This window comes from Crotalus tigris, unplaced genomic scaffold (genome assembly GCF_016545835.1).
Source record: "Crotalus tigris isolate CLP2741 ecotype Arizona unplaced genomic scaffold, ASM1654583v1 scf7180000018301.7375997, whole genome shotgun sequence".
Classification (NCBI taxonomy): domain Eukaryota; kingdom Metazoa; phylum Chordata; class Lepidosauria; order Squamata; family Viperidae; genus Crotalus; species Crotalus tigris.
The window spans coordinates 2538242-2561566 of NW_024096931.1; the positions used below are offsets into that span (position 1 = coordinate 2538242).

Consider the following 23325-nt stretch of genomic DNA (forward strand, 5'->3'; position numbering starts at 1 on the left):
TATATATATATATATATATATATATATATATATATATATATAAAACACATATATACATACATACACACATACACGTATATATATATTCTTAAATATATTAATATTTTCCTTTTAAAGCGTACTAGACACATAATTTTCTATTTAAATAAGTGTGCACATTATAAGCATTGGCCTGTGTCCATTTTTGTTTTAAAAAAAAAAATTACAAAGCCGGGAGGTGATGTAAACAGATTTCCCTGGTGATGATGCAGCAGAGACTAAGTCGTTACAAAAAGGCTGTTTGTTGGGGTTGTGTGTTTGTGTGTGTGAACTCTTAAGGCAGTTGCCCCAGGCCCTCTCCCCCCCCGCCCCCGCCCCAGGAATTTCTGCTTGGAAGGTTTTGAATCGATTGCTTAAGTCACCCAGCCAAGAGTATTTTGATGGTCAGAGGAATGTGTTTTGCCCCTGGGAGGACATGTAATTTTTATTTATACAGGTATGTAACTTGCACTTCCTCAGTGCGCAGGGAGAAAACTGGGTGGGTAGGAAATGTATTTTTTTTTTTAAAGGGTTTTTGGCCTCGGTGTCTTCCCATCCTGATGGGGGTGAGGTCTGAGCTGCTTTTTAAAGGCAGGAGCACCAGTGTCTCGGGCACCCTTATTTCCTTGGTCATTTGGGTGAGATGGATGGTGAGCCTTTCGGGTGGCCTCAGCGCCAAGGGCTGCAAAGCCAAGCGGCCCCCAGCGTTGCTGTTGGGCTGGCCGAGCGGTCAGTCACCAGCAGAGGCTAATGTTGGTGCAGCAAAAAGGTGCCCACCATTTTCGAGACAGGTATGGGACATACCTACCCACTGAGCCCCACTCCTGGGAAAGGTGTAAAAGGGTTGGGGTCTGGACACGAGGGCTGCTCCACCTGGGGTCCAAACTCCCCTCTCCCCTCCCCTCCCAAAAAGCCTCGACACACAGCCCTCCTTTCTGTAGCCCACAGAGATCTGTTGTATTATTATTATCAATGAAAAGGATAGTAATAACTCACCCGCTAGCAGTGGGGACGTTGAAAATGGTAGGGTAGTCTTCCCTGTTCTGGTGCCCACCAGGTGTGTTTGGCTACAGCCCCTTCATCCCTCCCCTTCTGTGGAGCTTCTGGGTGAGGAGGATTGGATCGCTAGTCTGCCTTGACTGCCGAAGGGCAGTTGCAGTTTTTCAGAATAGCCTTGGAGCCAGATTCCAGTTGAATGTTGCTTGACTGGGCAGCAAAACGCACTGTAGGATCCTTAGTTTAGAGCAGGGCTCCTCAACCTGGGCCACTTTAAGACTTGTGGACTTCAACTCCCAGAATCCCTCCGCCAGCTTTGAATTGAAGTCCACAAGTTTTAAAGTGGTTGGGGCCCCCTGGCTTAGAGCCTCTTCATGCCCCATCAGTCAGATGTTTTCCCAAGATCCCTCGTCTCCTGAGGCATTCTATTTCTCTTAATTTGGGAGTGGTTGTGTCAAATCCATGGAGATCTGTCTAAGCAGCAGAAGTCCTTGCAGTTTGGGGGTGGGTGGGTGGGGCTGATTCAGGAGGGACTCAGGCAGCAGTAAGGGGCCTTTTGAATTGTGCACCCTTGTTTTTTTTGCCTTTGAAAAATGCAACGTGAAGCATACTCCATCTTAAAAGGCCACGGTTATTCTCTGGGAGAAGCATTATCCTCGTTTACTTTGGGGAGCTTTTTAAAAACACCGCTAATTGCATCTTAAACAGCTAAAAATGACCTGTCATGAAACGATGGGAATTTAACATTAATTCCAGCCTCAAGTCTCAGGTTGCATTATCTTTTAGATATTCTTTTTTTTTTTTTTTAAAGATTGCCAATGTCGAGTGCAGCTCATGGATGGCTTATTGACTTAATGAGAATCCAGACTGCAGATTGTCAGTGTGGCATGGTTCTTTCTGGTTTAAACAAGCATTTCTCTTTGGAGAATTAAGCACTTAATGTTTGTGGGTGCAGGATTAAGACTGTTGCAAAATGATAAAATATTCTGCCAAAAAACAAACAAACAAACACAAAAGTAGTACTTCAAATGAAATTGTAACTGAAAAACTCAACTAGTGAGCGGAGCCGTCTAATACTCAGAAAGAAGCAATTGGCCTGGAATGGAGAAATAGGAAGTAAGGACTTGGGCCACTGATGAACACACAGACTCCTTGATTTATAAACCATCGGTGCACTGAATGAGTATGGAGCTTTGCTGAGGTTTTTGGTCCGTGGTTTCTCCAAAGTAGTTATGAGCCGGCCCAAAATGCTAGATGAGGAAGTTAAGATTGCTTCCCAGTTAGACTGAAAAAAAGAACGGAGCATGTAGCTCTCTGTGTGTGGAATTTATCCCCCCCCCCTTCCCTCTTACCAATTAGACTAGAGTAATTCTTCTGTGCTTTGAAGCTTTGCTTTCAGTCTAGCTCCTCTGAACAAAATTATTTGAGGATTTTAAAATTTTTAGTGCCATCTTTTTTGTTTTGGTAAAGAGAAAAAAACAGGCTTGGATAAGCCAGCTGTCCTTATAGTCTGTGTGCTTGTAAAGCTTAAACTTTTTATACTTTCCTGCTTTTTTTTTTTTAAGAAAAACAAATACTATTTGCTGTCACTCTCCTGCCAAAATAATCATACTCTCGATTGCATGATGGCCCTCGTTGGAGAAGTGGGTTGTGTCACAAGCAAATTTCTTTAAAGCTCGGCCATGGAATTGTCCTAAGAGGGTCACTCCTTGATTGTGACTTCGGGAAGACTATAACCTTTATAAAACATACTTGTCTCATTCTGTTTTTCCCCTGTAAACCAAACTTAACATGAATGTGGGGCAGATTTTACATATAGTGTATCCTGCATTGAAGCTGAGCTTGGCTTGCATATTACTAAAATTCAATTTTAAATATTAAAACACTTGAGCTATAGTGAAGTAATGCAAAGCTGATTCTCTCCCCCCCCCCCACCCTCCTTTGTTTGAAATGGAATTCCTGCAAATCTTCAAATGTGACCTTGCTCTGCTGGAGAAATAGATACCTTTTTAAAACCGTAATAAAATTAAATAAAATAAATCGACACTTGCCTGCTTGTTTACTTCCTTTATTGTTGAGCTAGTCAGAGTGGATGGTCATTTGAGATCTGTCTGTAATATTTGGGGGCAGGGGCTACGAGCTGCAATGGGTGGGGGCCACGTCACATGCCGGGGATGGCATTTTACATGTTTTTCCTGGATTGGTGGGGTGATAGCTTTTGTTGGGTGGCAGATCAAGTGCCAACTTGATTCTGGGGGAAAATCCAGTTGGAATGCATCCTAAAAAATTTTCTTTTCAACCTTGGCAGCCTGCAAAATCTGTCTGGAGTACAGGTAGTCCTTGACTTAACAGCGGTTCGTTTAGTGACGGTTCAAAAGTTACAACGGCGCTGAAAAAAGTGACTTACTGGCTGTTTTTCACACATCCATTGAAGCATCCCCATGGTCACGTGATCAAAATTCAGACGCTTGGCAACTGACTCATATTTACGGGGTCACGGGATCCTCTTGGCAATCTTCTGACAAGCAAAGTCAACGGAGAAGCCACAAGTCGTAAAACGGGGCCAAATTCATTTAACAAATGTCTGGCTTAGCTACTACCTGGACTACTACTACCCACTACCTGTACGATGGAAGCCTTGGCTAACCCAAGCATGGCCAGTGGAGGAACTGAGACTTGGGGTCCCATCTACGCCTCTGGATGGAGCAGAAGGAGCTGCTGTGGGAGGTAACCTTTGTGTGTGCTAGGAACGATTTTGGCCTAGCCCAGGATTCCAGCAATCCTCCTGGATCGAGATTTTAAAAGGGGTTGAATATCACAGCTCTGGGTTTCGCATGCATGCTGGGTAAATTGCAGTATAAGCTAGGTGGCAATAAGAGCCAGAAAACTTTCGGAAATGGAAACACGATGGCCACCTTCAATGCATTCGGGCAGTTTCCAGGACTTGCACGGATGTGAGCTCAGCTTTTTCAAAGAGCCATCGTTTTAACAGCGACCCTCACTTGTGGGCGATGTAAAAGTAGCCTCTGAAAGTGGGAAGGTGAGCCATGTCAAATGGGTTTGTTATGACAAACATAATTAGGATTGTGATTGTGTTCCTTACAGACGTCCAGAAGCTAAGCAAGGTGGGAGCTGGCATGTTGGCTGGGGAACTCTGGGAGTTGAAGTCCACCTATCTTACAGTTGCCACAGTTGTGAAACACTGCTCCGGGGAGAAGAGATCCTGCATATGATGTATATTTTCTGCACATATATAAATACAGACATATTCACAGGTCTTTAGAGCCAGGCATTAAAACAATCACCGGGAGCTGAAGATGGAAATACAAGACATTCAGGAGACAGTTGAATGAGGGTGGAGAAGATGACATCTTGCTGGGACCTCTTGGAGCAATCTGTTCTCAAACTTTTCGGCAAAACTAAAAGTGCTCTCTGCTGAGCCCTTTACGGGCAGCTGCAAATCACGTGGATAAAAATACCAAGACAACTTTTGTGTGTGGTTTCTCTTAACATTTCCTCAACGTTTGCGGGGTTTTCTTTAGCAATAGCAGCAGCACTTAGACTTACCTACAGATTCACAGTGCTTTTACAGCCCTTTCTAAGCAGTTTACATAGTCAGCATTTTGCCCCCCCAACCATCTGGGTCCTCATTTTGCCGACCTCGGAAGGTTGGAAGGCTGAGTCAACCTGGAGCTGGTCAGGATCGAACTCCTGGCTGTAGGCAGAGTCAGCCTGCAATACTGCATACTAACCACTGCGCCACCAGGGCTCTTAAGGTGGTCTTTCTACAGCTACTCCTCCACTTCCAACCACAACAGACTAAAATTTCTGTTGCTAATCGAGACATTTGTGAAGTGAATTTTGCCTCTTTTTACAACCTTTCTTGCCACAGTTAAGTGAATCACTGCAGTTAAGTTAGTAACACCGTGGTTAAAGAATCTGGCTTCCCCATTGACGTTGCTTGTCAGAAGATCGCAAAAGGGGATCACATGACCGCAGGACGCTGCAACCGTCATAAATATGAACTGGTTGCCAAGCATCTGAATTTTGATCACGTGACCCTGGGGATGTTGCAACGGTTGTAAATGTGAACAACAACCACAAGTCACTTTTTTTTAGTGCCAGTCACTAAATGAACTGTTGTGAGTCAAGGACTACCTGTATGTAGATTATGGTGACTTTGATTATGATGGCTTATTTTAGGAAGATAGCTTTTAAAGATGGCTTACCTAAATTTAATTAATAAACACCTACTTTCAATAATATTGAATGCTATTTCTTATTTTACCATCTGTTTATTAGTAAGAATATTCTTGTTGTTAATTGCGAAGTCGTGTCCGACCCATCGCGACCCCACGGACAACGTTCCTCCAGGTCTTCCTGTCCTCTACCATCTTCTGGAGTCCATTTAAGTTCACACCTACTGCTTCAGTGACTCCATCTAACCATCTCATTCTCTGTCGTCCCCTTCTTCTATTGGCCTCCATCTTTTCCAGCATCAGGCTCTTCTCCAGTGAGTCCTTCCTTCTCATTAGGTGGCCAAAGTATTTGAGTTTCAACTTCAGGATCTGGCCTTCTAAAGAGCAGTCAGGGTTGATCTCCTCTACGACTGACCGGTTTGATCCCCTTGCAGTCCAGGGCACTCGCAGGAGTCTTCTCCAGCACCATAGTTCAAAGGCCTCAGTTCTCTGGCGCTCAGAAGAATATTCTTAGGCACTCACATTTCTAGGCTGAACCTAAGGAAGTCTGCTTCTCTAGAACTGTATTGATTTTACAGGTACTCAAGATGTTAAAGGGAATTGCCAACGAATGAAATGTCTAAATATCTGCAACTGTCACAGGGCCTTGCAATTAGCCTCTTGGACAAGGCTGTTTTACAGTGTTGCTTGGAGGACATTGGCTTGTCTAGAAACTTAATAGGCAAACTATAAAAGTAGAGATAGTATCTGTTGACAACAATGTGAAATCACAGCTGCCAGTTCTTTATACAGTATCTGCCGTTGGTCTTCATAACATCGAGTTCTTCCTAAGAACTTAGGAATTCGTAATATGTTGGCATAGGATATGTGTGGATTCATGCCTTTTGCTATTCTTTTTTGCGTTATTCCCGCCATATCACCTGGTTGCAGCTGACAGATGGAAATTTCCATGTCCTATGTTTCAGTCAATGTACCAATAACCACTGGGATCGCCATCAATTTGGATTTATAATTTATAAACTTTCAACTTTGATTTTCAGATCTTAACACTTTCTGATCTTCTCCAGTTCTCTGCCTTCTATTCTACTACACGCCCTGGTATTGCCACTTCAATTATCCACACTTTCTCCTTTCCTACTGTAGTAAAATCTGGCGTGTTATGAGCCAAGACTTTTATCAGTTTGAATTTGGAAATCCTACAGTATTTTAACTTGCTCATCTTCTACTTTTTCAAGTATATGTTCCCACCTATTTTTCATTTCTGGCACATGATGATTTTTGCAGATGTTCCAGTAAACCATTTTGATGACCATTTTGTTTATCCTCAGTTTGTGCAATCTTCTTGCATGAGCTGAGTGATCTGTTTCCTCTGTTTTTTTTGCACAATCTCAACTTTGAATCGTCTGATGATTTTTCAGTTCTGGCCTTGAGGGTGTATTATTATTGTAATAACATTACATTCCCTTTAAAGGGCAGTGTGGATGAAGGATGCCCTTGTTATTCTTCTTTAGTTTTCAGTACAATCAGGTCAATGTCTACATTTACTTTATCACTGTGCAATTATTTTTATCATGACAAGGCACAGCTTGGTTGCCCTAGTGCCCCAGTTTCTTGCCACACCCCTTGGGGGCTCGGTGTGAGTGTGTGTGTGCACTCTTGTGCACTCCCATCCTTTCCAACTCTCTGGGTGAAGAGGGATTATGTCACCTGTGTTGTGACTTCCCCTGCAGTTCATTGGCTTGTCGCCCGGGCAACAAGAGAACACCAAAGTTCAAAGGCTGGTCCGTTTCCTTGCAGCAGAGATCAGCTTGCTCATTGGCCAGGAGTGTTGCCCATAGCAACAGGAAGACGCTGATCAGAGCAACTTTTGTGGCAGCCGAGCATCCCCGAGGCCCCTGAGTGAGCCGTGGAATTTCCTGGCCTGGCAAAGCTGCCACCCGAGTCATGTCTCAGCCTGCCGTGCTTCTCACCAAGGAGCCTGCTCCGCAGTGCGTCCCTGTCTCTGAGCTCCCCATGAAGGTTTACGAGCCGGCTCTGAACACTGGTCCCGATTCATCCAGCGGCTTGGCCACAGCTGGCTTCCGCACGGCCAAGTTCCTGCCCGAAGAATGGCACCAGAATAACTACACCCAATACCATGAGGCCTTTGCCGACCGCGACCACTCTGAGCGCTGCCGCCACGAGTCCCAGAACCTGGCCAATTACACGGCTGAGTTGTCCCAGCGCACCCAGGAGGACTCCACGGCTAAGGTGGGCCAGCGGCTCCAGGACATCCACTTCTGGAAGTCGGAGCTCCAGAGGGAGATTGAGGACCTGGTGGCTGAGACTGACCAGCTAGCAGCTCAGAAGCTGCGGCTGGAGCGAGCCATTGACGCCACCGAGCTCCCCTACAGCATTGCCACAGACAACCTGCAGTGCCGGGAGCGTCGGCAACATCCTGACCTGGTGAGGGACCAGGTGGAGGTAGAGCTGCTCAAGGTAAGGCATTTCCTGCATAAATGTTGCCCAGGTGCAGGGCTGTTTGCACGTTTTTGGAGTCAGGGAAGAACTTGAGCTGAGACTGGAGGTTCTCTTTGGCAGCACAAAACGTCCCCAGTTTCTACTCTGGTGTCTCCAGTCAAACTACAAAAGATCATTTGTCTGAAACCCTGGAGAACCCAAACCGGCCCACAGTCAGGTTCACACAAAACAACTACTAGCCTGGGATCACATTATGGCTTGAAGGATGGTGTGAACCCAAGGCAGATGGAGCCTATGCAACAAGTTGTGATCAAAACCAATGTCACCTAGCACAATGCATCCAGGCAGAATAAGCAATGTTGACCTAGATCAGGGCTAGCAACCTTGGTTCTTTTATGACTCGTGGACTCAGGAATTCTGGGAGTTTAAGTCCACGAGTCATAAAAGAGCCAGGGTGGCCTACCTCTGACCTAGATGGACTCAATGCAGCACAACTAAATACCTCATTTGCTTTGCACCATATTTAGCCATGTGGAAGTAAAGTTGGAAGTGAGCTTGCTACAAGATGCATTCACAAATGACGCCATCCAGGAATATGGCTTGATGCTCTTGAATGAGATCATTCGTGAATACATCTTGTTTTCCACCTTGCCCGTAAAAATTAGCTAGGAAACCTGTGGATTTTTACATATATGCATTTTTTTTTTCAAAAAGGCTTAGAGACTCACTATGTGATGGGAGCAGCTTATATCCGACCTCATAATCAAAACATAACTGCTCCTTTGCTGGACTGGTGCTTTGGGGAACGAGCCAGCCTGCTTCTCTTGGGGATAGGATAAAATTGGAATGATTAAACCAGAAGTACTCCCTCTGGAAATTCCACCCATCATGAATAAGACAAGTCAGCAGCGGTTCAAAGAGGTGAGAAAGTCACCTTTGAACTTCCAAATGGCCTTTGGACCAGGGAAGGAGAACAGCCAGATGTCCTTGTGAGTGATCTCTGCAGGAAACGGTTGCAAAGAAGGTAGCTTGGTTCTGAGCGCCAAACAACTGACGTAGGTAGGTCCACAGAGTGTGGTCAAAATAATCAATATGGTGGCCACAACAATGCATTTTAAACTCCACCCAGTATCCATCATCCACTTATCCATATCTATCTATCTATCTATCTATCTATCTATCTATCTATCTATCTATCTATCTATCTATCTATCATCCATCCACTGTCTGTCTGTCTGTCTGTCTATCTATCCATCCATCCATCTATCCTATCTATCTATCTATCTATCTATCTATCTATCTATCTATCTATCTATCTATCTATCCATCCATCCATCTATCTATCCATCCATCCATCCATCTATCCTATCATCTATCCATCCATCCATCCATCCATCTATCTATCTATCCATCCATCCATCTATCTATCCATCCATCCATCCATCTATCCTATCATCTATCCATCCATCCATCCATCCATCCATCCATCCATCCATCCATCCATCCATCCATCCATCCATTCATCCATCTATCTATCTATCTATCTATCTATCTATCTATCTATCCTATCATCCATCCATCCATCCATCCATCCATCCATCCATCCATCCATCCATCCATCCATCCATCCATCCATCCATCCATCTATCTATCTATCTATCTATCTATCTATCTATCTATCTATCTATCTATCTATCTATCTATCTTGTATGCTGCCCATCTGGCCTTATTTGCAATGCTTTGATTGCACTGTCATGACTGCCATGTTGACTTTTTTGACCAGGTCTTGTGGAGGCTCCTGGTTGTGTGGCTGAAGGTGTGAGCTGTGGATTGACAGCTGCCTGCTTGGCCCTTCCCCGGACAGCCTTGTCCATCAAGGGAGAGCTCTCCCTCCTCGCTTGCTCCTGCACAGATCAGCCGATGGTGCAACAGACGGTGCAACAGACGCAGCTTCCTTTCCCAAGTGGGGATCCCATTGTACCCTCCTTTGGGGATTGGGGAGGCATCCCTTTGGTTCTTTGGTCTTGTTCTCCAAGATGGGAAAAAATAAATACCCCTTTTTAGCGTTGTCTTTTTAAAGGGATGCTGAGTATGTTTTAAGTCTCTACAAAAGATAACCCTCCCATTTCAACTTGAGCTTTCCCAACCCCAAAATGAGGAAGAAGTCCACAAATATCAGACCCACCCCCCTCATTTGGAGCGGGGAGGGGGCTCTGGGGTCTTTGCGGCCAGAAATACAGAGAGAGGAGACAATTGGGCCTTGCAAGTTGATCAGCCTCCCTTAGTCAAATGTTGGGTCTGTTTCCCTTCCAAAGGTTCATTATCCATCTTGGGAATTCTCCTGCTCCATCCTGCCGCCCCCAGTTTAATATCCCGTATTCTAAGGCCCCTCTCCCCCCCCCCCATCAAGACCCCAAACCTGCTCTGTTTCTAAAATGCAAACCAGTGCTAGTACTGAACCCAGATGCTTTAGTTGCAGAACATTTCTATGATTCCTAGGGAGGCTGCAGAAAGGAAACCGAGTCAAGGCCGTATTCCAGATGGGAAGCGGTTATTTTCAAAAGGAAGGCAGTTCTGGGAGGGGGGCACCCAGTGTGACAGGAAGATTCAGCTCCTGTAAAAAGCTCTAATCAGGGAACAGAATATCCTTGATCCTAACCTCTCCTAGTCAGGAGATTTTGCTGTTAGATCCTGATTGCCAGTAGGTTTGCAACCATGAGGGCTAGGAACTTGCCTATGAATTTTTTTTAAAAAACGGACCCTTTTAAACAAAACGCTCTGCCTAGTGATGTATTTTGCTTCTGCTTTGAAACCCACAACAGGCAGACAGTTCTGAACAAATGGAAAGTGGGGCCATCGTTTTAAAGGCTGCCCTTCCTTGCCTCCTGATACTAATGTTTTTACCACTTTCATTTAGGAAACGGAGCTCATCCGAAACATCCAAGAGCTCCTGAAAAGGACAGTGAAGCAAGCTGTTAATCAGATGCAGTAAGGCCTCTTTTCAGTATCTGGGGATGACCAGCTTCTAAGTTTTGGTGGGGTGTCACATGCCCTAAACCAGGGGTAGGCAACCTTGGCTCTTTTATGACTCATGGACTCCAACTCCCAGAATTCCTGAGCCAGCCACACTGAGGTGAAAGGGAGAGGTTTCCAAGCTGAGCCATGCTGGCTCAGGAATTCTGGGAGCTGAAGTCCACGAGTCATGAGGGGGCCGTAGTTCCCCCATGCTGCCTCAGGAATTCTGGGAGTTGAAGTCCATGAGTCATGAGGGGGGCATAGTTCCCCCATGCTAGCTCAGGAATTCTGGGAGTTGAAGTCCACGAGTCATGAGGGGGCCTTAGTTCCCCCATGCTGGCTCAGGAATTCCGGGAATTGAAGTCCAAGAGTCATGAAGTGGCCATAGTTTCCCCAAGCTGGCTCAGGAATTCTGGGAGTTGAAGTCCACGAGTCATAAAAGAGCCAAGGTTGCCTACCCCGGCCCTAAATTGACCTGAGGATCCTCTTTCTCAAATGAAGTCCAGAGATGCAACTTACCTTCTGCATCTTTGCCTCCCTGGTTCCCAACCTCTTTGCACAACTTTGCACAACTAAACAAGGCCGTGTCTGATTTTGTTTGGATGAACCTCTGGTCCTGCCACCCTTTGCCAAGCTCTTTTTTTTTTTTAAAAAAGCGTGATTGAAAATACAGGTAATCTCAACTTACAATCACAATCGGGATTGGAACTTGCATTGCTGAGGGAGGCGGTCATTCATTTTACAATTTTATATTTCCAGGTTTTCATTTTTTGCAGCAGTCTTTAAGTAAGCTACCACGGTTGTTAAGTAATGCCACGGTCATGCCGTTGTTAAGCGAATCCTGCACCCCTCATTGAGTCTGCTTGTTGGATACCAGTTGGGAAGGTCACAAATGGTGATGATATGATTCTGGGGTTCTGAAGCCTTTGTGTATAAATGCCAGTTGCCAAGAGCCCAAATTTTGATTATGTGGCCATGGGTATATAGGGCGACAATTTTAGCAATAGCATTAGCACCTAGACCAGTGGTTCTCAACCTTTCTAATGCCATGACCCCATAATACAGTTTCCCATGTTGTGGTGACCCCCCAACCAGGTGCCAGGGGCGTGGCCAAAGAAAAGGGGGAAAAATGGCGGACAGCCTTGTTTGGCGACCCCCGTGAAATGGTCGTTCGACCCCAAATGGGGTCCCAACCCACAGGTTGAGAACCACTGATCTAGACTTATATACCGCTTCACAGTGCTTCACAGCCCTCTCTAAGCAGCTTACAGAGTCAGCACATTCCAAGGCCCTCCTTTTACTGGCCTTGGAAGGATGGAAAGTTGAGTCAACCTTGAGCCTGTCAGGATCGAACTACTGGCAGTTGGTAGAATTAGCCTGCAATACTGCATTCTGACCACTGCACCACTATAGTAATAGAACAGAATAGCAATAGCAATCAGAAATATACTGCTTCATAGTGCTTTACAGCTCTCTCTGAGCAGTTTACAGATTCAGCCTATCACCCCCAACAATCTGGGTTTCTCATTTTACCAACAGATGGAAGGCTGAGTCAACCCTGAGTCAGTCAGGATCGAACTACTGGCAGTTGGCAGAGTTAGCTTGCCATACTGCATTCTATCAACTGTGACATTACGACTCTTTTATGTATGTGGGGAAAAGCCACTTTTTTCAATATTGTCATAACCTCAGATGGTTGTTAACCGAATGATCATAAATCCTGTTTAGGATCCATACTTTAGATTGTCATGGTTGCTGTTATAATGCCAGTGTCAAAATGAAACAAACTGGCTGGCATAGGACGCAAAATCCTTGGCTTAGTTCACTTACCGCACTAAGATGTCCCACGATTTGACAATTTAACAAGCCAGACTCACTTTACAGCGTGTTACTAACTTATCAAATGCAGCGACTCACTTAACGGTGGCAAGAAAAGTCATAAAATGGGGGCAAAACTCACTTAACAAGTATCTCACTTAACAACAGATATTTTGAACTCAATTGTGTTCGTAAGTCCAGGACTACCTGTAAGGCATTAAAAAAAAATAAACAAGAACACCAGGGGTTATCTCATTTACTACCTCCAAGAAAGCCAACTTAGAAATACTAACAACAGCAATAGGCTAGCATGCTTGGGGGGTGGTGGGGGTGGAAACAAAGAAATCTCTTTTGCCAGGAAGAAAATTGACGGTTGAGAAACAAACTCACTAATTTTCGTGTTTTTATTCAAGAAAAAGTTAGTGATTTTTTTGGGTTCATTTCCTGTTCTTCCACCAGATGGCGGTATAATATAGGAAACAAGGAGACAGGCACTCATGTTGTCGAAGTTATAGGATAAATCGGGCTGACTTTCAAAAAATTGTAGTCAGAATACGGTAAATCAGAGAGTAGAGCCTGTGTGTTTTTGTTTTTGTTTTAAAATGTCCCCTGTGCTTTATTTTTGTAGCCAAATACAGGAAAAACAAAAAGAGTCTGTAGATCTGAATGCAGGTTAAATTATTTAGGATTATGAATAATAAAAGACAGGCAAAAGCCTTGAATCACAAACTTATATTTTCTGCATTCTTGGATTCTGTGTTATTTTATGGATCTGTATTTTTGTAAATTACAGATTTTTTAAAAAAAAATAATAATTGCACAACAACCAAAATAACCGTTTTCTAAGTCCCTTACACTATTTCCTGGTCTGCGCTTGCATTGCCTGGCAGCTCTTAAATTCTTTACAAAATTCATAACTCTTTAATTCTTACAGGTGATTGTCATGTACTTGGAATGACTGGAGAGAGATGATCTCTCAAATTATATTGCAATTATTTTTAATTGCATTCTTGAGATGTTCTTAGCGTGACATCAAGCTTTCTTATTTTTCAGTTTAAATTGCCCCCAGGTGACACGTAGAAACAAGAAGTATTTCATCACGTCCCTGTTTGAAAGCTGGTGGTGCTCTGGAAATACAAAATAGGTTTAAAAAACAACAACACGGAAAGCTATTCTGAAATTAATGGAAAGTCAGGTTTAGGAATGTTTTCAGTTTTCAAATGTGTCCTATGAAAACAAAACTAATTTCCAGAAATCCTATCATTATTTATTAGCATTTTGACATCTTTATTTGGGATCTGCTTCTATGTAAGTGCAGTACTATACAAGATTTCCATTTTTCCAGACAACAGTCCTGTGAGGTAGGCTGAGCAGAGAGAGAGAATGATGGATCAAGAGTTCCCGGAGTTACTTCCTTGGCTATATGAGGGTAGCCCTAATCCTAATGAAAAGGATTAAAATACGTGGCTTATGACCATTTTTCACACTTAAGACCGTTGCAGCATGTGATCAAAATTCAGACGCTTGGCAACTGACTCGTATTTAGGACGGTCGCACTGTCCCCGGGAGGCTCACGTGATCCCCATTTGCGACCTTCCGACAAGCCAAACCACAAGGGGGAATTCAGATTCACTTAACAACCATGTTACTAACTGAACAATGGCAGTGATTCACTTAGCAACTGTGGCAAGACAGGTTGTCAAATGGGGCAAAATTCACAATAAACGTTTCACTTAGCAGCAAAAAAATGTGAGCCCAATTGTGGTCGTAACTTGAGGACTGCCTGGGCTGCTGTTAATATGCCCAGTAACACATTTTTCTGTTATTCTGAGTAGCAGAAAAAACTTTAAGTTACAACTGACTGACTGAGTGACTGACTAAGTGACTAACTGCCGTACTACCTGTATTTAAGGGGATTAAAAATTGCCCCTGCTCTTTAATTAATTAATTAAATAAATAAACAAAGAGCCCTGGTGGTGCAGTGGCAAGAACGCAGCACTGCAGCTAACTCACTGCCCACCACCAGCAGTTCGATCCTGACCGGCTCAAGGTGGACTCAGCCTTCCGTCCTTCCGAGGTTGGTAAAAGAAGGACGCAGATTGTTGGGGGTGCAATAGGCTGACTCTGTAAACCGCTTAGCGAGGGCTGTAAAGCGCTGGGAAGCAGCATATAAATCTAAGTGCTATTGCTACTGCTAAACAAACAAACCAACCAATGGTGGTGGTGGGGCTTTCAGGGCACCAACTAGCCCCAGGGCTACGTGTTCCTCTGCGTGCCCTGAGTACAGCTAGGGAGGCACGTTTTTACACCTTCGTGGAAGGCCAGCAGGGTAGGGGCCCACCTCACTTTCAACCAGGACTGGGCACTAAACTTTGTGGTCCCTCCCCCCCTGCAGGTTAAATCGGGACCACAAGCAGGTCTGCGAGATGGATTGGTCTGACAAGGTCGAAACCTACAACATTGACGAGAAATGCGGGCGATACAGCAACCAGAGCACCAACATTCAGTTCCATCCCAGCTCCTCCAAGTTTGAGGACAGGTAAGACCAAGTCCTTGTTGGGGATAAACCAGGATCCCCAAGGAAGCATTGTTGGGGCAAAATTCTCTAGTCCAGGGGTAGGCAACCTCGGCTCTTTTATGACTCAAGATCTTCAACTCCCAGAATTCCTGAGTCAGCCTACCCCTGCTCTAGTCTAATTGATGCAGTCCAAAACTGTATTGGCTTTTTTTTTTTTTAATAAAAATTTTATCAATTTTTTTTCATCAACGTATGTTAATTTTTCCAATCAACAAGTTGTTTGGAATTGCTATGCTAATACACGTTCAATTCCTAATCCTTCATTCTCTTCTCTAACCAAGAATAAAATAAATTCCAAATTTGATAGTAGTCTGTATCTTCTTTATCTTTCAACCTCATAGTTAATCTGTCCATCTCTGTACATTCCAATATTTTCCTGATTATTTCTTCCTCTGATGGCAATCCTTCATTCTTCCAGTACTGTGCAAAAATTATTCTCGCTGCTGTAGTGATGTGTAGAATTAAATATAGTTTCTGCTTATTAGTCTTTTCAGGCATAATGCCTAGTAGAAAAAAATCAGGTTTAAAATCCACTTGTTCGCCCAATATTTTTTCTAACCACATATGTATATTTTTCCAATAGGCCTTTGCCTTCCCACATGTCCACCAAATGTGATAATACGTGCCTATGTTATGTTTACATTTCCAACATCTATCTGACATATTTTTAAACATTTTTGCTAATCTTGCTGGTGGAAGGTGCCATCTATAAAACATTTTATACAAATTTTCTTTGTATGAAGTTGACATTGTTAATTTATAGTTTCTCTCCCATAACATTTGTGTATTGGCTTTTTTGGCACCTGCAGCACATTACTAGCTCACCCTGAATCTCTCTGGTCTGCCAGAACCCCCAGATCTTTCTCCCTATGTACCAATTTTTAATTTTAGCTCCTTCTACGAAGCACAGGACATACATTTTTATGTGAATTAAGATTTGATAGATTGGTTCTTTCTGCCACCAAGACCCGGCGTCTTCTCTATTGCTTTGCTAAATGAAGAAGAAGAAAAAAAAAAACGGAAGCCCCAAATTCTTTATTTTTCTTCATACTGATGCTGCTGCAATTTCAGAACCTCCTTCTGCCTCTTTCCCAGCTCCAAATTGTTATTGTACTGGTCCTCTTACTCTTTGTTTTGATATGTTGCCTTTTCCTCAAGGTGCTTTTCGCTTGACTGTTGTGATTGTGTTTGATTAGGGCCTGGACTCCTTTCCCTATCTGTGCGTTTGCACATTGCCATGGTATCTGTCCCCTTTCAACCTTTGTTTGAAAGAGAAAAGTGGCTTTTTTCATGGAATTCTAGATTTTAGGCCAAATTCCTGCAGTCTGGGCCGCACTGGTATGGCCATTTCCATTGGCCCTGTTGCTAAGAAGACTAAGCTTTGAACTCAACCCAAGAAAGGGAGTGGTGCTCTTTATCACCTTGAACAATATATTCTGTAAGTCCATCTTGACATTCCCATCATCACTCCGGGTAGCTTCAGACAGTATCGTGGTTCTCTTCTTCTGTTGGCATCAGGGCAACAATCCTTAATAGTATAGCTAAGAGAGGAGAATCCATCTATATGGTTGGAGTTGAACTGACTTGATGGCATATAATCAATTAATCAAGAGATGCGTGGGGGGGGCTGACCAGTGAGCTTCATGATGAAGTGGGTTTGACCCTGATTCTCGTGAAAGGCCCACCTTTCCATACTTTTGTCAAATATGAGTGGAGTGGAGTGGAGTGGAGTGTAGAGTAGAGTAGAGTAGAGTAGAATAGAGTGGACTGGAGAATAGAATAGAATAGAATAGAATAGAATAGAATAGAATAGAATAGAATAGAATAGAATAGAATAGGAATAGGAATAGGAATTAGAATAGAATAGGAATTAGAATAGAATAGAATAGAATAGAATAGAATAGAATAGAAAAGAAAAGAAAATATGGACTGGGCTAGAAAAGAATAGGAAATAGAATAGAATAGAATAGAATAGGAATTAGAATAGAATAGAATAGAATAGAAAATATGGACTGGACTAGAATAGGAATTAGAATAGAATAGAAAATATGGACTGGACTAGAATAGAATAGGAAATAGAATAGAATAGAATAGGAATTAGAATAGAATAGAATAGAATAGAATAGAATAGAATAGAATAGAATAGAATAGAATAGAATAGCAGAGTTGGAAGGGACTTTGGAGATCTTCTAGTCCAACCCTATACCATTCCATTCTACTGCCACCTTTCTACATTTCTTTTGAGATGTGTTCTATAGAAATGAAGACTGTCCTGTAAATTTAGGTTACAGCATTAAAGTTCCATATGATTTATGTCCTCCCCTCCCCCCCGCTCCCATCTGCATCTTCCCTGCAGTGCTTCCACCCCAGAGACGTGGGCCAAGCACAGCCACGACAACATCTACCGGGCTGAGCGAGAAAGGTTGGCATCCGTCAACCTCCGTGCCCTGGTTGACAACATCCTCCATGACACAGCCGAGGACCTGCGCCTGCAGTGTGACGTGGTGAACCAGGCCTTTGCCAAGCGCTGTGAGGAGCTGGAGGATGCCAAGCACAAGCTGGAGCACAGCTTACGAAAAGTAGGGGCCCACGTCCTTTGCTTCTCCCCACTGTTGATGCTGGAAGTCCAGCTCTTGAGAAAACGTGGGAGCACCTTTTAAAGAATGGGAAGGAGAGTTTGGGTGAAGCCCATAAGCATTTTTTGGGGGGAGGGAAAGGAGTGGGAAAATTGCAGACATGTATCATGTGGTTTGAGAAGTAGTCATGGAGGATCAAACCAAGGAGGGGGGGTCTGGTTGATCCTCCTTTGTACAACAAATTCAGTTGACCTTCAGCTGCGGGCTTTAGAAGGGGGCTGCTTTCAGACAGGGAAGCCATTTTTGCCTTCATCTTTATTTGAAATTGTTTAAGATGCCCTTTAGCCTCTGTGAAACTTTTAGCCAGAGAGATGCCAGAAGTTTGTCTTTCTAGAAGCTCAGTCAGTGTAAGAAGCTTTTCCAAATGACTTTGACATTTTATAGATGAGGTGTGAATTTCAGCCTGTTTATGAGACTGTAATGAAATTCACCAGTATCTTCATAAATCAAGAAGAAATTGTTTTCATCTTGAACATAGAAAAAAAGTGTTCAGCCAGTGAAATGAAGGCTTTTGAATTCTCTTCATGAAAGTCCAGTTCTTAATCTCTGTGTATGCCACCAGTTTTTTGATACTAAATTGTAAAGTAGAATAGAATAGAGCAGTGGTGGCGAACCTATGGCACGGGTGCCAGAGGTGGCACTCAGAGCCCTCTCTGTGGGCATGCGCACCGTTGCCCCAGTCCTAGGCCTTCAGCTGGGTTTTATAAAACCTTTTCGCTTTAGGCCTCTGCCGCCGTGTGCAAAAAAAAAAAAAAAATTCAATCAATCAGTCAATTTCAACTTCAAGAGTTGTTGAAACAAAACCAGAGTTGTTTTGCATGGTCTAGAATTCTTCTCATCTGATGCAGAACTTAGCCTGCATCAACAGAGGCCTTTTGCTACATCAGATGCCTGCTAGAGTTTCCTCTGAAACATCTAGGATATCTTCTTGGGAAGAGTTGATTCTCAGCCTCCACATACCTTGATTCAATTCTTTGCAAATTGTTGCCAGTCCATGCACCATTGGTGGTCAGTTACTGATTATTTATTTATTTTTAAAAAACTGCTATCTTTAATCTCCTCTTTGAACAGACCCTCCAGGAGATTGGGCACCAGGAGCACAACATTCAGGCACTGAAGCAAGCTATTAAGGACAAAGAAGCACCCCTCAAAGTAGCCCAGACTAGGCTTTATGATCGCTCCTTTAGGCCCAACGTGGATCTGTGCAGAGATGCCGCCCAGTTCAGGTAAGTCATTGGGCGCTAGATTAATTTAACTGATGATGATGATGATGATGATGAATAACAGAATAACAGAGTTGAAAGAGACCTTGGAGATCTTCTAGTCCAACCCCCTATCATTTCAGATAAATAATTGTCCAGTCTCTTCTTGAAAGGTCCCAGTGTTGGAACGTTCACAGCTTCTGGAGGCAAAGCTGTTCCACTGGTTGTGTCAGAATCCAATTATATTTCATCTCTAGTTATCAATTATAGAAAACCCCATTTCTGCCTTCTATGGATTCTGTCATACGAGGAAGGGAAGGGGGTGAACAAAGGGGCTTTATGGCTCTCACTTCCTTCGGTACAACTTCAAAGGAACTGGATGTGTGTATCACCAAAAGGACTAACCATAACAATGGGGCTAGTACCTTTCATGTACTCCTCTCTGAAGTCTCCCTCCAGCCGGCAGTAAGGAAAAGGGGGTGGGAGTGTAATGCCTGAGACTGTCGCTGGAAGAAGGGGGTGATTGGGTGGAGCTACTGGGGAACCCCTTAAAACCTCGAATGGGAGAGCTTGGACCCCAAGTCCTGTCTAGAACGCCTGCAACCATTTTCTCTTAATAAAGGATGGAAGAATTATTCCAAGAGTTCTGTCTTCTTAAGATGCAAAGTGGGGTGGGTCCTTACAGGTTGATTGTTCTCACCATTAGGAAAGTTCTCCTTATTTCTAGGTTGCTTTTCTCCTTGATTAGTTTTTGTTGAATGCTTTTGCAGTACGTGTTTCTCCTCCACAATACCATAAAATCAAAGGACTGAAATTAATCCAAGGAGCAGACATAATCGTTCTTTCAGTCTTTTAAGATGCAAGTGGAAATTCTTTAGAGTGCCAGAATTTCTGAATCTTACCTCTTTATGTTATAAAAACAATCATTAAGTTGTATGTTCTGGCAACTCAAGTTAATTCTCCTCTTAAATGTCTAGAGCAGTGGTTTTCAACCTGTGGGTCGGGACCCCATTTGGGGTCGAATGACCATTTCACGGGGGTCGCCAAACAACACAGTCCGCCATTTTTTCCCCCTTTTCCTTAGCTGTGCTACTCCCTTTTATTCTATTGGCTTTTGAAAGCCAATCGAATAGACTCTCTTGAACAGAGTCTAATTCTATTGGCTTTCAAAAGCCAATAGGAATTGTCCAGGCTGTCTCTGCCCTGCTGAGCCCGCCAAAAGTCCCATTCTGCAAACGGTGCTGTACCAGTTGAGTAGTCCTCGACTTACGACCGGTTGGAGGTCGCGGCATTAAAAAGGTTGAGAACCACTGGTCTAGAGAAAGGAGTTTTTGCCAGGTGAATTGGAGACATTTGACATTTCACTCATCAAATATTGCTGGTTTCCTAATACTTTGTGCCGTTCTGTCCATTCAAATCACAAATGTATAAAATTCTCTTGTGGTTTTATATGAGTGTGTGAGTGAGGAGCCGGAATTCCTGATTTAAAAACAATAAATAATTTGGAGTCTTCAAATACCGATGGGAGGGCGGGACGATGTCATTGATGCTGTGATAGCAGAGATTTAAACAGAGGGAGGATTTGGCCCTTTTAGGTAGCCTTGGGGAACATTAAAGAATGAAATAATTTAACATCTTGGATCTGTAAAAGATAAATGCCTCCAAACACAGGGATAGAATCAAGATCACATGAAGAGTTAATGCCACTCTACAATGCCTTGGTAAGGCCACACTTGGAATCCTGCATCCGGTTTTGGTCACCACAATGTAAAAAAGATGCTGAGACTCTAGAAAGAGAGCAGAGAAGAGCAACAAAGATGATTAGGGGACTGTAGACTAAAACATATAAGGAACGGTTGCTGGAATTGGGAATGTCTAGTTTAACGAAGAGAAGGATGAGGGGGGACAGGATAGTGTTCCAATATCTCAGGGGCTGCCACAAAGAAGAGGGAGTCAAGCTATTCTGCAAAGCGCCTGAAGCAGTGGTTCTCCACCTGTGGGTCGGGACCCCATTTGGGGTCAAATGACCATTTCACGGGGGTCGCCAAACAACGCAGTCCGCCATTTTCCCCCCTTTTCCTTAGCTGTGCTACTCTCTTTTATTCTATTGGCTTTTGAAAGCCAATAGAAGAGACTCTTGAATAGAGTCTAATTCTATTGGCTTTCAAAAGCCAATAGGAATTGTCCAGGCTGTCTCTGCCCTGCTGAGCTCGCCAAAAGTCCCATTCTGCAAACGGTGCTGCACCAGTTGAGTAGTCCTCGACTTATGACCAGTTCGGGGTGGCGGCATTAAAAAGGTTGAGAACCACTGGCCTGAAGGCAGGACAAGAAGCAATGGATGGAAACTGATCAAGGAGAGAAGCAACCTAGAACTAAGGAGAAACTTCCTGACAGTCAGAACAATTAACCAGTGGAACAACCTGCCTCCAGAAGCGGTGAATGCTCCAACACTGGAAGTTTTAAAGAAGAGATTGGACAACCATTTGTCTGAAATGGTATAGGATTTCCTGTCTGAGCAGGGGTTGGACTAGAAGACCTCCAAGGTCCCTTCCAACTATTCTATTCTATTCTATTCTATTCTATTCTATTCTATTCTATTCATAATGCTTATTAGATAGATAACCTTTATTGTCATTTTTTACTGGGAGCACACTGACACACATTAAAAATGAAATTCGTCAAAAGTGTACACACACATAACACACATATGGACATGCTATATGACATATATATGACATATGCACACACCTACACCCTTGCATATAAATACATATAAATATTAATTGCTGTCCATCTTGAATACATAGTGGAAAGAGGAAGCTTGAGAGTTTACAAAGTTGATACTGTATGGAACAAAACTGTTACTGAATCACCCCAATTAAGTTTTTTAATTAGGTGCAGTTTTCTAATCTGCTTTTTCTCTGGATAAAGTCAATTGCTCTGAAAGCAGCAGGCTTACCATTCCTATAATCAGTCAGAAAAATGTCCATTTCTCTTTGTAAATTGAAAATGTTTTTATCCGTCTCAATTTCCCTATGACCTATTTCCTTAGCTTCTTATGACTATCACTTGTTGTTTGTATCTTGTGATTTATGTTGAATTGCATTTATTTAGTAACCTATTACGATTTATGTTGATTGCATCTATTTAGTATCCTATGACTATCACCGAGTGTTGTATCTTATGATTTATGATGATTGTATTTTATGATTATGATTTATCACTGGCTGCTTGTATGTACACTGAGAGCTTCTGCACCAGAGACAAAGTCCTTGTGTGTCCAATCACACTTGGCCAATAAAGAATTCTCTTATTCTCTTAATGATTGAGACCACTGTGAGACAGGTCCATTTGCTAAGATGGCTTAGCTAGATCTGCATTCCTGTTTTAGATGTATTGGTGAACATTTCCTGGAAAATGTTATCTCCAGGCCAGTTTCATCCCCAGCTTCTCATTCTCTATGGGGGGGAGATCTCAATCCACACTGCCAACATGCTCTCCTCTTTTGTCCTCCATTCAGGCTCATCAGTGAAGTGGAAGAACTGACCGAATCCATTGAATCTCTGAAGAAGAAACTGCTGGAATCTGAGCAAAGCCTCCATAATCTGGAAGACAGCCGGATGCATCTGGAGAAGGAGATCGCTGTGAAAACCAACAGCCTTTTTATCGACCGGCAGAAATGCATGGCCCACCGTACCCGATACCCAACTATCCTGAAATTGGCAGGCTATCAGTAAGATGTTGTCGCTGGAAATGAAGTGAGCTACCAGTTTTGGTTTCTGAAAGTTCTGCTTTCCTAAAAATGTTGTTCGTGGCTGAAGATGTCCTCCTTTAGTCTTGTAAACCCTTCTTAACCCTTCTGGGATAAATTAAAATATAGCATTGTTGTGGAAGGTAATTGGTTGCTGCAAATTTTTATTTATTTGTTGAATGCGGTGATTCTCAACCTGGTTTCTGAGGCGTGGACTTCAATTCCCAATTTTGCAAAACTCACCTAACAAATGAGGAATTGTTCTCACTGGCAAGAAATTTCTCCTTAGTTCTAGGTTGGTTCTCTCTTTGATCAGCTCCCATCCATTCCTTCTTGTCTCGCCTTCTGACGCTTTGGAAAGCTTGTGTGGCCAAACTGCAAGGGATTTCCCAGAGTCACGTGATCACTTTGGCAACTTTCTGACAAGCAAAGTCCATGGGGAAGTGTCAGAGCATGCACAGTCTTATTGCACTGAGATAACCTAGCAGGAAACACCGTAAGCAGTGGTCTATATTAAATGGTGGTTTATCTTACACTATATGCAATATCATACATCAGGAACAATATACACACACGTGTCAATATAGCAGGCTCCAACACACAGCAGTTACAGCAGGAAACAGAAGAGAGAGCCTTCCCTTTTATACAAAGG

At 43.2% G+C, this 23325-nt stretch overlaps 1 protein-coding gene across 2 annotated transcripts; it reads left to right on the forward strand.

Annotated features, from left to right (window-relative positions):
- Positions 1 to 7034: 7034 nt before the first annotated feature.
- On the forward strand, positions 7035 to 22815 carry TEKT4 (tektin 4). Of its 2 annotated transcripts, none has more exons than XM_039349753.1 (6): positions 7035 to 7691; positions 10591 to 10661; positions 14902 to 15045; positions 17441 to 17663; positions 18792 to 18946; positions 22443 to 22815. In XM_039349753.1, exons 1-6 carry the CDS (start codon positions 7158 to 7160, stop codon positions 22657 to 22659), a joined length of 1344 nt encoding a protein of 447 aa, XP_039205687.1. In that variant the 5' UTR covers positions 7035 to 7157; the 3' UTR covers positions 22660 to 22815. The 2 variants fall into 2 exon arrangements, with proteins under 2 accessions (XP_039205687.1, XP_039205688.1); XM_039349754.1 differs by lacking the exon at positions 7035 to 7691 and adding an exon at positions 7780 to 8594.
- The last annotated feature ends 510 nt before the right edge of the window (positions 22816 to 23325 follow it).